Source organism: Pelecanus crispus, chromosome 2, assembly GCF_030463565.1.
Source record: "Pelecanus crispus isolate bPelCri1 chromosome 2, bPelCri1.pri, whole genome shotgun sequence".
NCBI lineage: Eukaryota > Metazoa > Chordata > Aves > Pelecaniformes > Pelecanidae > Pelecanus > Pelecanus crispus.
The window spans coordinates 157,129,249-157,146,349 of record NC_134644.1 but is presented as its reverse complement, the minus strand read 5'-3'; the positions used below and the strand labels follow the sequence as shown (position 1 = coordinate 157,146,349).

Here is a 17,101-nt window from a genome sequence, read left to right as displayed (position 1 = left end):
TATATCATAAATCATGAAAAGTGATAACAGCCTGCTCTGGTTTTGTTTCTTTGTTTTGTGCTATGCTAGCTGTTAGCTGTGGTCACCCTGGTAGTCCTATTTATGGAAGAACAAGTGGAAATGGTTTCAACTTCAATGATGTTGTGACATTCTCATGTAATACTGGGTATGTTATGCAAGGACCAACCAAAGCACAGTGTCAAGCTAATAGGCAGTGGAGCCACCCACCTCCGATATGCAAAGGTAAGAATGCAAGCATTTACAGATTGCAAACTTAGTTGGAAAATAAAGGTTGAAAAATAAACTGAAGGTAAAGGGACACTGTCAAGACAAAATGATGCCTCTCCTACTAAAAGGCATCAAATTATTAAAGAAGATGTTTCATGATTCTACGATTCTATGATTTTTCAGTTCGGTCTCATCTATATTCAGGTTGCCAGGATAACTGTTGCAGAGAAACTTTCTTATGTACCTGTAGTTTGTACTGATTTTTTAAAATGGTTTCTAAAGTTCCTTAAGCAAAATTATGCAGAAATAATTAAGAGGCTAAATCCTGACATAATGTTCTCTGCATTCTTAGCCAAGATAGTTCTAATAGATGCATAAGAAAACATGCTTTTTTTCCTTTTAAATTTCCATTGATCTGACTGCTCATCTTGATTTTTTTAAAATTTTATTCTAATTTGTTAGCATAATCCATTTAGTTTGGTTCTCAACACTTCTGGATATTATATTTAAAATTCTTTCACTGAAAATAAAAGTATATAAAATTAGTTCTGTTTGAGTTTTCATAAGCACTTTTAGAAAGGTTTTATTACCATTGTACTTTTTAAGTCTGTTGTTATGTGCTTATGTGCTTTCTTAAATGTTTTAATTGTTCTTGTTTAGAAAAATGTACCTTTTGCTTGCACATATGCAGAAATTGTATTGATTGTTTTTCAGCATCTTCCAAGCAGCTTCTATGGATTTTAACTGTACACAGCCTAAGTCATGTTATGTATTTATAGTAATTTTATTTACTATATTTTTCTTCCAACAGGTGTCCTCTACTTTCCTTTGATGACTTTGCCTTAAGCGATACTGCCAAATAGTTTACAGAACTTAAATTTCCAAAGGCCTTTTTGTTGATGAGAAGTTACTATTTTTTAAAATTTACAATACTTTCCGTACTGTGTATTAAGAGTACCTAGTAAATCTCATTTTCAGTCCAGTTGCTATAAATCATCTCAGTGTTCTGGTATTGCAGAGTAATGTGCCAAAATGTCTGGTATGTTGTTGGCCTATATGGATCAGTAAATAAGTTGATCAGGTTATTCTTTGAAATTGTACACAATCCTGAAATCTTCTATTGGTTTTAGAAGAGACTTGAAAAATAAAAAGAACCAACTTTGTGTAGAGAATTGTTAGTGGTGTCTGTAATGTGCAGTGAAATCAATTCTAATATGTTTTTGCTCTATTTTAAATAAAAAAAATAAAAATATGTTACCTTGCATATTTGGAAACTGTCTAAAGTACAATATTATAGAAAAGACTGCACTCCTTTGTGAAGGCTGAATTTGCAATCTTCATATAAATTCAGTGGTGCACTTGCTGTTTTTATACTGTCTACAACTGCTGAATAGCTAGTTTCCTAGATAACTATAGTAATAGTGAAAAACTATTAAAATCATAAAAGCTCTTTGTATTTTCTTTTATGTGTTCAGATTTATTAATAAATAATTTTCATTATTTAAAGTACGTGCTTAATAATGTGAAGATAAATGTTCAATTGTTATAAAACACTTGTCTACAAAAATGAAAATAGAGAGAAATATAGCTCAAATTTTCCTGCAGGAAAAAAAATAACAAATTTTCAACGCTATCTATCAGTATAACTAAAAAAATTGATCTATCATTTAATGTTAAAGTCAAATCCAAGCAGAAAGTTATTTCTACCCTTGAAAAATACATGTATTCTAGTATTGTGGTACCAATATTTGAGAACTGCTAGGAGGAGCACACAAACAGACTCCAACATCTAGGATAGTGACTAGACAGAAGTAGGTGTTCCATAAAATAACTACATTGAGTGATGTAGGTAGGAAAAATGATCTTAAATTGCATCTGGCAATAGCTGTTTTTTCTTTTTAGATTACAGAGCTTTTTAGCATATTTTGATACTTTTATGTACACACATCCATGCACATACACACAGAGATATATTATATATATATTTGCACACAGGTACATACACATGTACGTATATAAACATGCAAGCGGTTATAAGGATATAGGCATAGTAATTTTTACATGAACTGTATTTTTCTAGACTAACTTTGAGTAGGTGATGATGTTTTTAATTGACCAGAGGAGTCTATTGCATGGAAATTGTTACAAAAAATCTCCATGACCTCACAAAATAAGTATTATACTCCCTTCACCAGACAGCTGTAAGGAAATAAAAAAATCAGTCTTCAGCGATTTTCAAACATATGGAACCTAAAGCAGTTGAGGACTCAAAAAATCTGTCAGTTTTCTTAACCATCAAAGTATACCCCTATTTTTAAAAATATCCCAATTTTTGGGATATTTCCCTGTTCTAGCAGAATCATCACAGTCTTACCTAACTGACCATGTGCCCTTTAGCTCAAAACATCTGCCTCAAAGGTGCTCTTATCAAAATGTTAGTATAGGAACATAAGTATATTTGCATGGATGTGTGGGTTAGACCAAAGGCACATCTAAGCTCATAACCTGTTTCCAGCTGTGGGCAACAGTTTATGTCAAGGCAAGAGTATAAAGTGAATATAATGACATGTCCAGTCACTTTTAGTGGCAAATACTTTTACAGCATCATCACACTCTGTGAAGAAACATTTCCTTTCATGTGCTCTGAGTTTAGCATCTCCTGGTTTCATGTCATCTTCCTAATTCAGTATCATTATACATAAAATCAGGGTGTATAAAACCAGGGTAGCAACACATTGGAAGTCTCTCATACCAAGGACAGGAAACCATGTAAAGGCTATTTTAGTAGACTGTATTTGTATGACTGAAGTCTGTTCTCTTTTTCTTTTTAGTGGTCAATTGTTCTGATCCTGGAATTCCTGCAAATTCTATAAGAGAAAGTAAAATTGAACATGGAAATTTCACATATGGCACGGTGGTATTTTATGACTGTAATCCTGGATATTTTTTGTTTGGCTCTTCAGTTTTAATTTGTCAACCAAATGGCCACTGGGACAAACCTCTACCTGAATGCATTAGTAAGTAGATAATGTGTATGCTTCTACAAAGAATGCGGACTAGACTAGGTATTACTTTACATGACATTTCCATCAGTCTCATTACAACAGTTAGAATAATCATATTTGTATACATTTGTGTGTGTGTAGTAATGATGGAAGGTCTCAGTAGCAGCTGAAGTAGCGCGGTTCTATCATTACTGTATGTAGCAAATAATATAGAAAACTTGGGAAATGCAGTAACCAAAACAAACATCTCTGAATGCTTCAGCACAATGATCCCTGAGAGCAGGGATAGAAGGTCAAAACATAGCCATTGAATTTGCCAATATGGGGCCTCCATTGGCCACAAAGCTATAATCACACTGAAACTTAAAAACTGTAGTACCCAATTATTGACTTATGTCACTGTAGTGCTTTCTGGACTTCTCTTGGGACAACAGCAAGATCAGACTATCTATGAAGACAGCAAGCAGATAGTAATGGCACTGTAGAGCACCAAGTGTCCTCTGAATCATGTCCTCAGCTTACTACACTACCAGATGTACCTGAACAATATAGTCAAACACAACCTACCCACTAAGGCAAGCTGATCAACACAAGGAGGTTGTTTTTGTTCTGGCTTGTCATGAACAACTTTCTAACTGTGATGTAGATATAGCCACAGACGTTTCATAAGTTTTTAATTGGCTGGGACAGCTGGTTTACCCAGTTGTCTATGAAAAAGGTTTTGGTTTAGGATCAAAATTTCTCTCTGAGTAAGGCTGAAAGCTTTATTTTCTACAGATTAAAGGGAAAACAGGCTAAGGGTTCCTTATTCAGGAATCATGGACTGATATTTGCAATATTGTAGATATTAGTTCTCAGTTTTTCCTTTATTAGTCTTCCTTAATCAAGGTTTCTCCAGTTCTGCTATTTTCTCTCTTAAAAAAAAAACAAAAACCAAAGCCAAATCTGAAACTTTATTTCTTATTACTGTTAAAACCTTTAGTTCTGGAAGTTGTGCCTTTCTTTGATGGGATAAATAGCTTGAGTGCAAGTCACAGTCTGCAAGTCTAACAGTTTCACATTAAATTTTAAGGTGACATTACCATTGCAGAAAGATAAATGTTACCTAATAGTAACATATCTCCAAAGAGAAAGAAATTCTGAAGGTAAAAGTGCAAAGATTTCTTTCTGCTTTTGTATTTTTATCTCTTAGTCTTCTTTCAGAATTGTCACAAGTAATTTAATAATACAAATTTTACCCTTTTAAGCTGACCTTTGGGAGTAAGAGCTTTATATGTACTTTTGAAAGGGCATCCTCAGCTTTATTTGTGTCATTTGTATAGAGGGGTCAATGAATTCTAACCTAGGCACTATCCATGATATTTTGTAATCATAAAGCTTACCAAAACTTACTCGGATGCAACTACTGAATATTTTTTATAAGAGCCTTTCAGCTTCTGGAGTGCTTTGCAAATTGTTTCCCTTTTGGACATATGCAGGGCAATCATTTAGTAGACTGCACATTTTCCCACTGTAACACCAATGAAAAAGAAGTGGGAAGCTTGCTGGGTGTTTCCTTTGACCCAGGCTGGATTATTTTTTTGACCTAGCTGGATTTCAGTCTCTCTCCAACTAGTCTCAAAGAACACACTTTTTTGAAATATCACTAGAGTAATGGAGAAGAGACACAGTAACAAAGGAAAAGTTGTTCACTTGTAAAGTGACTCAACTCCTTTGAAATGTGTTGTAGCTAGAGTACTTCTAGCTACTATAAATCCTATAAGAAGCAGAATTCAGTGTTGGCCTGGATCATAACACCCTTTCAACTCTCCCTTTGAATTAAAGACTTTCAGGGGCATATGCTACTTAGGCACATGTTGCTAGTCAAACACTTGAAATTTTAAATGTACTCAAAAGAAATGTTTGGACAATATACCTCAAAGAATTCCAGTGACCATATCAAATTTTTTTGTAGTGAAAAGTATTCTCAGTTTAGTTCTGATAGACATGCTCTGATTTGTTATTTTTAAGCTACTGAGATGTGAGTACACACAATCCACACCTTCCAAGCTTGAAATCCAATTAATGTAGACTAGTTTTTTGCTGATGTCTGTGCCATCCTCTCAATAATTCTATTGCAGCACCTGGTCCTGACTTTTCTTTCCTTAAAATATGACATATGCAGCCATTCCCAGCTGTCAGATAGAATGACAAGAATTGTTGACAACTGTACAGATTAAAGAAACTTAAATGTACTTTTTAATTCAGTAGTCAAGAATAAGGGTACAACATTTGTAAATTTAATTGAACAATTGTAAATTTAATCAGGCTTTAAACTAATAATGCTGTAATTTTACTGATACATCATCACATATGACCATAAGAGGATGTATATTTATACTTCTTTTTTTCTTGAATGTCATATATATATCATCAATAATCAGTATTAGCTGTGTATTTTGTTTATTAGGTATTTTTTCCAGGGAAAAAGAAATAGCCATTGAAATGTCACACTGTCAAAAGAATTATGTTCATATCTTTCTTTCAGAATTTCTTTCTTTTTTTTTCCTAAGGAAAGTGAGGTGCTGGTGTGACAGAAGTTGATTGATAATTGTTCATACTAATGAAAAAATATAATTTGACTTGATATTTTCATGTACTCTGAAGAAGACTAACAATATTATTCTCTTCTATTTTTCTTCTTCCCTTATTGATTCCCTGAATCAAAGCTTAATGTAAAATTAAATTTACATGGCTAAAAAAAGGTACTGTGCAGGTATGTGATGGAACAGGACTAGGTCAGCTGGCAGATCTTTAAGGATGCTTTCCATAGAGCACAAGAGCTCTTGATCCCCAGGTGTAAGAAATCAGGAAAGAAAGGCAGGAGACTGGCATGGATAAATTGAGAGCTGCTGGTTAAACTAAAGGGCAAGAAGGAAATCCACAGGCAGCAGAAACCGTGACAGGTATCCTGGGAAGAGTATAGGGACACTGCCTGGTTGTGTAAGGGTGGGGTCAGGAAGTCCAAAGCACAGCTGGAGTTGAACTTAGCAAGGGATGCAAAGACTAATAAGGACTTCTACAGGTATGTCAGCCAGAAAAGGAAGGTCAATGAAAGCATAGTTGCCCTGATGAGCAGGACTGGCAAACTGGTAACAATGGACGAGGAGAAGGCTGAGGTACTCAACAACTTCTTTGCCTCAGTCTTCACCGGCAACCTCAAGTGAATGGACCGCAAGATGGGAACTGGGGGAGCAAAGTCTCTCCCACTGTAAGAGATGATCAGGTTCATGACCACCTGAAGAACCTCAATGTACACAAGTCTATGGGACCTGATGAGATGCATCCCAGAGTCCTGAGGGAATTGGCTGATGTAGTTGCCAAGCCACTCACCATGATATTTGAAAAGTCATGGCAGTCAGGTGAAGTCCCTGCTGTGGCAGTCAGGTGAAGTCCCTGCTGACTGGAAAAAGGGGAATGTTGTGCCCATTTTTAAAAAGGGAAGAAAGGAGGACCCTGGGAACTATCAACCTGTCAGCCTCACCTCTGTGCCGGGGAAGGTCATGGAACAGATCCTCCTAGAAGCTATGCTCAAGTACATGGAGGACAGGGAGGTGATTTGAGACAGCCAGCATGGCTTCACCAAGGGCAAGTCCTGCCTGACCAACCTAGTGGCTTTCTATGAAGGAGTGACTGCATCAGTGGAAAAGGGAAAAGCAATGGATGTCTCTACTTGGATTTCTGTAAAGCGTTCGACACAGTCCCCCACAACATCCTTCTCTCTAAATTGGAGAGATATGGGTTTGATGGGTGGACTGTTCGATGGATAAGGAATTGGCTGGATGGTCGCATCCAGAGGGTCGTGGTCAATGGCTCGATGTCCACATGGAGACCGGTGACAAGTGGTGTCCCTCAGGGGTCCGTACTGGGACCGGTGCTATTTAACATCTTCGTCAATGACATAGACAGTGGGATCGAGTGCACCCTCAGCAAGTTTGTGGATGACACCAAGCTGAGTGGTGTGGTTGACACACCAGGAGGATGGGATGCCATCCAGAGGGGACCTGGACAAGCTTGAGAAGTGGGACATGTGAAACTTATGAGGTTCAACAAGGCCAAGTGTAAAGTCTTGCACCTGGGCAGAGACAACCCCTGGTATCAGCACAAGCTGGTGGATGAAGGAATTGAATCATAGAGTCATAGAATCGTTTAGGTTGGAAAAGACCTTTAAGTTCATCCAGTCCAACCACTAACCTAACATTACCAAGTCCACACTAAACTAATTAAGGGTAGAGTAGCAACCCCATGCCTCCTGGCTTGGTGGCTGGATCATATATAATGAAAGTAAAAACTAGGAATCATTAAGATTGGAAAAAACCTCTAACATCATCAGTCCAATCATCAACCCAACACCACCATGCCCACTAAACCATGTCACAAAGTGCCACGCCTACCCATTTTTTTAACTCTTCCAGGGATGGTGACTCCACCACCTTCCTGGGCAGCCTGTTCCAATGCTTGACTACCCTTTCTGTGAAGAAATTTTTCCTAATATCCAATCTAAACCTCCCCTGGCACAGCTTGAGTCCATTTCCTCTTGTCCTATCACCAGCTACTTGGGAGAAGAGACCAACACCCACCTCACTACAACCTCCTTTCAGACAGCAGACCTGCAGAGAAGGACTGGCAAAGAAGGGATACTGGTGGATGAAAAGCTGGACATGAGCTGGCAACATGTGCTCACAGCCCAGAAAACCAACCATATCCTGGGCTGCATCAAAAGAAGCATGGCCAGCAGGTCGAGGGAGGCGATTCTGCCCCTCTTCTCCACTCTGGTGAGACCCCACCTGGAGTACTGCATCGAGCTCTGGAGCACAGGAGAGACATGGACCTGTTAGAGTGGGTCCAGAGGAGGGCCACAAAAATGGTCTGAGGGATGCAACACCTCTTCTTAAAAGAAAAGCTGAGAGAGTTGGGGTTGTTCAGCCTTGGGAAGAGAAGGCTGCAAGGAGACCTTATTGCGGCCTTCCAGTACTTAAAGGAGGCCTGTAAGAAAGATAGGGACAAACATTTTAGCAGGGCCTGTTGCAATAGGATAAGGGGTGATGGTTTTAAACTAAAAGAAGGTAGATTTAGGCTAGACATAAGGAAGAAATTTTTTTCAGTGAGGGTGGTGAAATTCTGGAACATGTTTCCCAGGGAGGTTATAGATGCCCCATCCCTAGAAACATTCAAGTTCAGGTTGGATGGGGCTCTGAGCAACCTGATCTAGTTAAAGATGTCGCTGCTTATTGCAGGGGGGTTGGGCTAGATGACCTTTAAAGATCCCTTCCAACCCAAACCATTCTATGATACTATGATTCTATGATTCTGTAATAGAAAGGCAGAAAGGAAGAAATTGATGGAAATAAAATGGAGGATGAATTAGCATTAGGAGACAAAAAGAAGAAATATGATCAAATCTTCATATGAATTCCCCACCTAAGAACATGATTATCAAATTAAATTTTGTAGAATGTATAATCAAGTTAAGGGTAGCATTACAAGGTGGTATAATTTTCTAAATCAGTTGTTACGATTCCAGGACTTTTAGACGTATATATAAACATAAAAGAGAAGTATGTATAGGAAAGCTGAAAACTAAATGCTGTAAGGTACCAGTATGAAATTAACTTTTCATCTATGACAACATCTGAAAAAGGCAAAAAAATCAATCAAGAAAAATACAGATAATAAAAACACCCTAAAAAATGGTGAATGTTTTTCACAAGAAGAAATAGTTTCATTTCATTTAAACCTGCATGACCAACATGCTTTTTCATTAACAATGTTCTAAGTTTACCTACTTTACAATCATACATAATTAATAGTAGATTTTATTTATAAGCAATTATTAGACAAATAACATGCTAACAGCAAATGCCCGGTTTGTAAAGCTGACCAATCTGAACATTTTACTTAAAGTCCTGCAAACCTACAAAATGGTCACAGAGGTCAGTGGCACTAGGTAGGAATCAACATCAATCAATAACATATCACATTCCTATATCCTTTGTGGGGTTGTCAGGAAGGTTCTGCACTTTGCAAGTTGGACCCCTAAGAGAACATGTGTCACTGAACACCAATCAGTGTATGCATAAATGTAAAGCTCTAAGACCAAGCATAATCATTAGAAGAAGATAAATCATCACACATGACTTTGGTCATATGTTGGATTGTAGAACCCTTGTGCTGTTGTATACATCTGAAGTGCTAGGGAATTGAATCAGGCTTCTGATCTGGCTTTTTTCTGATAACAAAATCGTGCTGAAAATATTATGGTACTGAAGATGATGAAGTATTGATAGAACCTACATTTGTATGACTTAGGGGGCTGTTCTAGTACCCTGGTATTTGCAGCTATAATTTGTGGTTTTCATGATGCATAAATACAAGTATCTCTGGCCAAGATATGCCACAGGCCATGGACAGGTGTAAGATAAAAAGAAATCAAACATGCAAGGTTAGATTCATTCTGTGAACAGGGTGAATTTGGTTTATGAATCTTAACTGTGTATTTCCTGAACTGGACATATGTAGCTTACTTTTAAATTAACTCTTTGCTCTGAATTCTTAAAAGTTTTCTCTATATTAATTCCACATGTGAGTGGGTTTCTTTTGTATGTTTTTGATATGCGCTCTTAATCTTAAAAGATAGACTAGCTACTTCTTTTCAATACAGAACTTCATATCCATTACATACATTGTCTATGTAGATAATGTTCTCCATAATGATGCATAAGACCTTTTGTCATTTTACTTTAGTCTTATGGAGTAGCTAGCTTCTTCTTGATCTAGCCAAGGTAGTTTCACTGTTGCTTTATACTATTTTCTAGTAGATAGGGGCTGCTTAAATTACTTCAGTGGTTTTATCCTGATTTTTTCCTGATCAGGTTTCTATCATTTAGCCTGTTTTTTATTCCTAAAAAGATTACTGCTTTTGATAATTTATAGCAGGAGCCACTTATCATAATTTTCTGTGTAAGAGGCAACTAAAGGACAAAAGCTATTTATGCTAAATTTTCCTATTTTCTTTCCTGAGTTAACATACTTCATGACATTTGAGCCATTAGCAAAATTAGATGTAAGCTAACTGTTGGATACGCTTACGTGCAATCTGTAAGTGGAAGTCACAAAAATGTCAAGATTAAGAGTACTAAAAACTAATCACGGTATGGAAATAGCTAGCAATTCTTGATCAAAATTTACTCAATAAACAACCGATAGGGAGTTTATCCATGACCGTTTATGAGATTGGGATCCTGTAGAAATTCCCTCCAATCTCTGTGCAATTAATATCAATGGATGATGCCTAGGAATATGTTAAAAATACGTCAACAAATATTTTATTTATTCAATACAATATTTTAAGTAACCAAAATAATGAATATAAAATTAGTATATTAGCATTAATATTCATAGCAAAATTTAGCATAAATTATCTTGTTTATAAACCTAATAGACTTCATGACCAATGATTTGGGACTAGTGGATGAGAGATGAAGGTCTGCATATTCTCTACCTCAGCAGTGACTTGGGCAGATACTGTCTTCTTGTATTTTTTCTCTGAAGAGTACATGCATGAGTGTGTGTTTGTGTGTGTGCATGTGTTCATGCCATAAAGACCGACTTAGTGTATGAGTGTCCTGGTTTCGGCTGGGATAGAGTTAATTTTCTTCCTAGCAGCAGGCATAGTGCTGTGTTTTGGATTTAGTAGGAGAAGAATGTTGATAACACGCTGATGTTTTTAGTTGTTGCTGAGTACTGCTTATGCTAGTCAAGGACTTTTTCAGCTTCCCATGCTCTGCCAGGCGCACAAGAAACTGGGAGGGGGCACAGCCAGAATAGTTGATCCAAACTGACCAAAGGGCTATTCCATACCATATGACGTCATGCTCAGTATATAAACTGGGGGGGGTTGGCCAGGGAGCAGCGATCGCTGCTCAGGAACTGTCTGGGTATCGGTCGGCGGGTGGTGAGCAATTGCATTGTGCATCACTTGCTTCATGTATCATTATTATTATTATCATTATTATACTGTTACTATTAGCATTACTATTTTACTTTATTTCAATTATTAAACTGTTCTTATCTCAACCCAGGAGTGTTTCTCACTCTTACTCCTCCAATTCTCTCCCCCATCCCACCGGGGCAGGGGGAGTGAGCGAGCGGCTGTGTGGTGCTTAGTTGCTGGCTGGGGCTAAACCACGACAATGAGTGTGTTTGGAGACCAATAGAATAGAACGAATTGAATCGTTAAGGTTGGAAAAGACCTCTAAGATCATTTAGCCCAACTGAACCGTCAACCCAACATCACCATGCCTACTAAACCATGTCCCCAAATGCCACGTCTACCCATTTTTTGAACACTTCCAGGGATGGTGACTCCACCACCTCTCTGGGCAACCTGTTCCAATGCTTGACCACTCTTTCAGTAAAGCAATTTTTCCTAATATCCAATCTAAACCTCTCCTGGTGCAACTTGAGGCCATTTCCTCTTGTCCTTTCGTTAACTAGTTGGGAGGAGAGACCAACACCCACCTCACTACAACCTTCTTTCAGGTAGTTGTAGAGAGCAATAAGGTCTCCCCTCAGCCTCCTCTTCTCCAGACTAAACAATATCTATATCTATATCTATATCTATATCTATATCTATATCTATATCTATATCTATATCTATATCTATATCTATATCATCTATATCTATATCTATATCTATATCATCTATATCTATATCTAAAATACCTTTTTGACATCTCCAAACATTTGTTTCACAGCTTTTGGTCTGTAATGTATTTTGCATTTCTAATCACGCAATGTATCCCTCTTCTCCGAACTCTAAAAAAGTCAGCCTCTTCACAAAGTTTATGTATGAAGTTATGAAAAATATAACTACAAACTGTTTGATCAGTGATAATAACCTTTTTTTATCTCCAATAATTATGCATTGTAGTGATTGACTGTGGCCATCCTGGCGTTCCTCCGAACGCGGTCCTCTCTGGAGATAAATATACGTTTGGGTCTACTGTTCATTATACCTGCACAGGCAGACGATCGCTGTTAGGGCAGTCATCTCGTACATGTCAGTTAAATGGACACTGGAGTGGATCTCTTCCTCATTGCTCAGGTAATGTTTTTGAATTAATGAGTGTGCCCTGAAGTTGTTTTTAATTTATTTTGATTTTAACAGAAAGCCATTTTAAAATCTGGAAAATCATGTATAAAACTGAAGTACTATCTCCGTAGAAGTAAAAAAAGTAAAAGTAAAATAAGTAAAAACTATTAGCAAGAAAATAATTTGGGAGAAGTAGGCTTTCTCAGTGACATTTAATACAAATAGGAAATTGCACATTCAATAAAATGTTAAAGGAACAGGTTTGTTTTGAAAATATTTTCTGTGTGGCTTCTGGAAAGTGTATTAATTTCCACAGGGAAACCTTACATCATTATCTCTTCAAGATGATGGTTTTTTGTTGTTTTTTTTTTTTTAACTTGCTAAATATCTACTGACTTGATGACACCTCAGGTATATCTTAATTGCATAATACATCCATCTTTATAATAAGGCCAAGTGGGCTCCATATAATTTCAATATAGGATGCTTGGTTTTTGAGAGAACACCATATAATCATTGTAATAGATTAGCTCTCACCAAAGCTGAGATATATTTTCTGAACAACTTAATGCTTAGGAATGTTCTGTTTCACAACTTCAGTTTTATTCACTTTAATAGCAGTGATCAAGTGAAAAACAGAAATCCAAGTCACACAGTAATTTGGGATTTCGCTAAATCCTATTTCTTATCTTAGAGTATGTAAACACATGTAAATCATGTACAGTATGTAAATCACAGATTGTGATAGAGGTTAGTCATGTTATCAGTTTTAATTCTCAATAAATGTTGGGGGGAGGTTCCTTCTTGTCATCCTCATGTTTCCATTATATATTTTAAAGAAATCGGTGAGGCTTTGGACTTCATTCAGGACCTATGATAACTGATATGCAAATCTGACAGTACTGCTATACCAGTTTCACAGTAAAAATCCAAGGTTCTTTACAGCCTTAGTGAATCATAGAATCATAGAATGATTTGGATGCTTAAAAACCATCTAGTCCAATGACCCAGCCATGGGCAGGGACATCTTCTACTAGAATCACAGAATCATAGAGTCATAGAATTATAGAATCATAAAACAATTTGGATTGGAAGGGACCTCTAAAGCTCATCTAGTCCAACCCCATTGCAGTGAGCAGGGACATCTTCACCTAGACCAGGTTGCTCAAAGCCCTGTTCAGCCTGACCTTGAACACTCCAGGGACGGGACATCCACAACCTCTCTGGGCAACCTGTTCCAGTGTCTCACCATGCTCATTGTAAAAAATGTCTTCCTTATGTCCAGTCTAAACCTACCCTCTTTCAGTTTAAAACTATTGCCCCTTGTCCTGTCACTACAGGCCTTGATAACCAGTCTCTCTCCATCTTTCTTGTATACTTTATATATTGAAAGGATGCAATAAGGTCTTCCCGGAGCCTTCTCTTCTCCAGGCTGAACAGCCCCAACTGTCTTCACCTTTTTTCATAGGAGAGGTGTTCCAGCCCTCTGATAATTTTTGTGGCCTTCCTCTGGACCTGCTCTAACAGGTCCATGTCCTTCTTGTACTGGGGACCTCAGAACTGGATAGAGTACTCCAGGTGGGGTGTCACATATTCCAACACTTTTTTTTTTCCTCCTGCCTTCATCTCTTTAGTGTATTCAGATATAAACTGATTGTCAGCTACAGTTTTAAAATATGCATTTTTGTACAGCCCATGGCACCAAAATGGTTAAAAATTAATAGCAAATATTAAAATAGTGCTTCTTGTTTAAAATCTTGCACTAAATTCAACAGTGTTGGAAGAATTTTTCAGTATCTGAATTTTCCACTGCAAACTTTTAGGAAGTGGTTGCTGACAATGACAACCTAAATGTTATTATCTTGCTCTATGAGTCCCTCTTTTAATAATCTGCCATTACAACCTACAATGTGACAGAAACTAGAAAATGTGAACACCTAATTTAATCCCTTAAATTTGTATCAATAAAATCAGAAGGAAATTTGCCACAATAGGAACAAACATCAAGCTCTTGTAACCTGTGATATGTAGAGTTATGCACCAGAAATCAAAGCTTAATATAAAATAATATTACTCAATAAATAAGGATATATTTATGTGATTTGCAAATTCAAACTAGGTTAACAAAAATTTTTGTTAAAGCTAGTATGCATACTTTTTTTGGGGGGAAAAAATCCTCTTTAGATAAAATTTAAGGCTACTTATTGTAGCTTTCTATAGTTTTCCATAGTCTTCATAAGGAAGAAAAAAATCTAATTTGTGAATGAAAAAAAAATTAAAGAAATAGATAAAAATATCAAGGAATACAAATAGGAAGCCTAGAAATTTAATTGAAAATATCAAAGAAACCTTACTGAAAATAAGACTATTCTATAATCATACTGCTATTAATTTAAAAAAGTGTTCAAATATCTTGGTATAAGTATTCGTAAATTAGGTAGATGCAAATCTTTATTTTTCTAATGACAATTTTTGTACCCACAGATAGGAAACTGTAACCAGATCTAATGAATTTTTCTCAATACATGAAGAAACATTTACTTGACATAGATTCAAATGTTAATCATAATGAATCAAGTTGTGACAGAATATAAACTTATTTTTTCCAGCTGTACTGTACCAAACTATAATCTAGCTTAGGATGACTTTGAGACTTTGTTTTCAAAGTGTATATCTGAAATGTTTTCTCATTTTAAAATAATTTGCAATTTACCGTACAGAATTTCCATATTTTGTATCTAAAAATAAGTGAAATCATTAGCTTTCATTATTAGCCTTGATAACTTGATTTCTTCATTCTTAATGCATATTAAAGCCTTAAACTTTGTATTCTTTTGTGGATTATATTAATAATAAATAATAGAGAATGCTTGACTGACAAAATGATACAACATGCTTGTCCTTTTCATATATGGAGAAGAATTCAAACAGAAGCTGCTAGGTCGGCAAACATAAGGCAACCAAATTTTGTTACATCATCCCTAAGACAGTTTCCTTTTTGTCACATGGCACTCTATGTTTCAAATCCTAGAGCTAGAATGAGTTGTCATGTCCCATTGATATTGATTGGCATTCAGAAACACAGGTTTCAGTCATCACATGCATATCACTTGGAGTCAGAATTTTGCAGCAACTTAGAATTCCTCATAAGTGCAGCAATGGTTGTGCACTTACTTAAGTGGTCTAAATACCCTCCTTTTCAGGAAGGTGAAGGATGGCTCATAAATAATTGAAAATCACTTAGTTGAATCTCTGAATGAGGTAATAAAAATATGTTCTCTTATGATATCATTGATTATATCACTGTCACTTCCTGTGATTAGTCATTTAGAAAAATTATTTCTGTAACCATCAATCAAAAAAGATGGTGGTTAACCTCCCTAAGATTAAAAGAGTAATAATTCATGGTAATAATTAGGCATTAAGAAAGAACACATGATTTCATTTACAAGAGAAATATGTAATTTATACTTGTCATAGCAAAAAGCCTATTTTCATTTTTTCATCATAAAATTATTTTAGGCATAATGCCAAGGAACTTGCCAAAAGCTGAGCTGTTACTGTAGAGACTTTACAAGTATAGAATAACGAATAGGGCTTGTCCCAAATTCTTCATAGTCTAAGTACATAATACTGGAAAATGTAAGATATAGATTCCCAAAATAACAAAAAAAACCAAATCATGATCTAAGACATTTTTAAATTGTTCTAAAAATATGTAGCAGACTATTTTCAAACTAGAGGCATGTTAAGTCACCTAAACAGCTTGGACATGAAATATTTTGAAAGCTTATACAATTCTTTTACTTACTATAATTTAGAACTATTTACAATATATTTTTAAACAGGGCTGGCAGGCTGCTTTACTGATCTCTGTCACATAACGAAATGGGTAAACAGAGAAGATGCTAAACTTTTGAGTCTGTGATTTTGAACAAGACAGTCAGCTAGCTCTTACACCTACTTGAGTTAATTTGTAATTTCTGAAAGCATTAAAATACATAGGACCGGGTACTTTTTGCACATACATGCTATAAAATTTCACAATGTAATAAGCATGACTACATTGGTTTGTTTGATTATTCTGAAATGAAAGGTGTCAGTTTAAGCTTGGTTAACTTAAGTAATGATAAAATTGGCTCCTAAATTAGTGAGAGTGGTTCACGATTAGCCTACTTCGTCAGCTGCTTCAGCAAGGGGTTGGATAGGTAGAATGAGCTGCCAGGTTTGTTCTCTTCTGCATTTCCAAGCAAAGTTTTGCTCTTTTCTGTGACCCTCCAGATGTGCCTTCAGACTGAGGTTCCATAGCTGCATTCTCTTCTCCCACAAGCCTATAGGAGTTTTGCAGATTGGCTCCTGTAAGGTGCTTAGTTACATTGTTTTTCAATTAATTTGTGGGGAAAAAAAGAAGCATGGCCTATATGAAAGAAAATTAAAAGTAGTAAGCATGGCCTACAAAACTGCAGGTTGGCACATGAACTACCTTCATAAGTGACAAAAGTATGGTCAGCTTCTTGGACATATTGGACTAAACCAAGTATTTGCTCGTACACCATAATTCTCAAAGCAAACTCTTCTTCCTTTCGCTATTCAGTTCTGTACATGCTTTTGTGAGTAAAGAGATGTGTCCAACCAGTCACTCCAACAGTATAGTTTACACACATACAGTGCCAACCAAGGCAAGGGAAGCTCTGTTTTTCTCTGCATCTACAACTCCAGGGTCCTAACTTCGCAT

At 36.4% G+C, this 17,101-nt stretch overlaps 1 protein-coding gene across 3 annotated transcripts in view; it reads left to right on the top strand.

The window, feature by feature from the left end:
- Positions 1-17,101, top strand: part of CSMD3 (CUB and Sushi multiple domains 3) — a 760,009-nt gene that overhangs the window by 684,712 nt on the left and 58,196 nt on the right. For all 3 annotated transcript variants that reach the window (XM_075706425.1, XM_075706424.1, XM_075706423.1), the window contains 3 exons: positions 70-243; positions 3,060-3,245; positions 12,205-12,378. In XM_075706425.1, the coding sequence (XP_075562540.1) occupies positions 70-243; positions 3,060-3,245; positions 12,205-12,378 (534 nt within the window). The remainder of the gene's footprint in view (positions 1-69; positions 244-3,059; positions 3,246-12,204; positions 12,379-17,101) is intronic.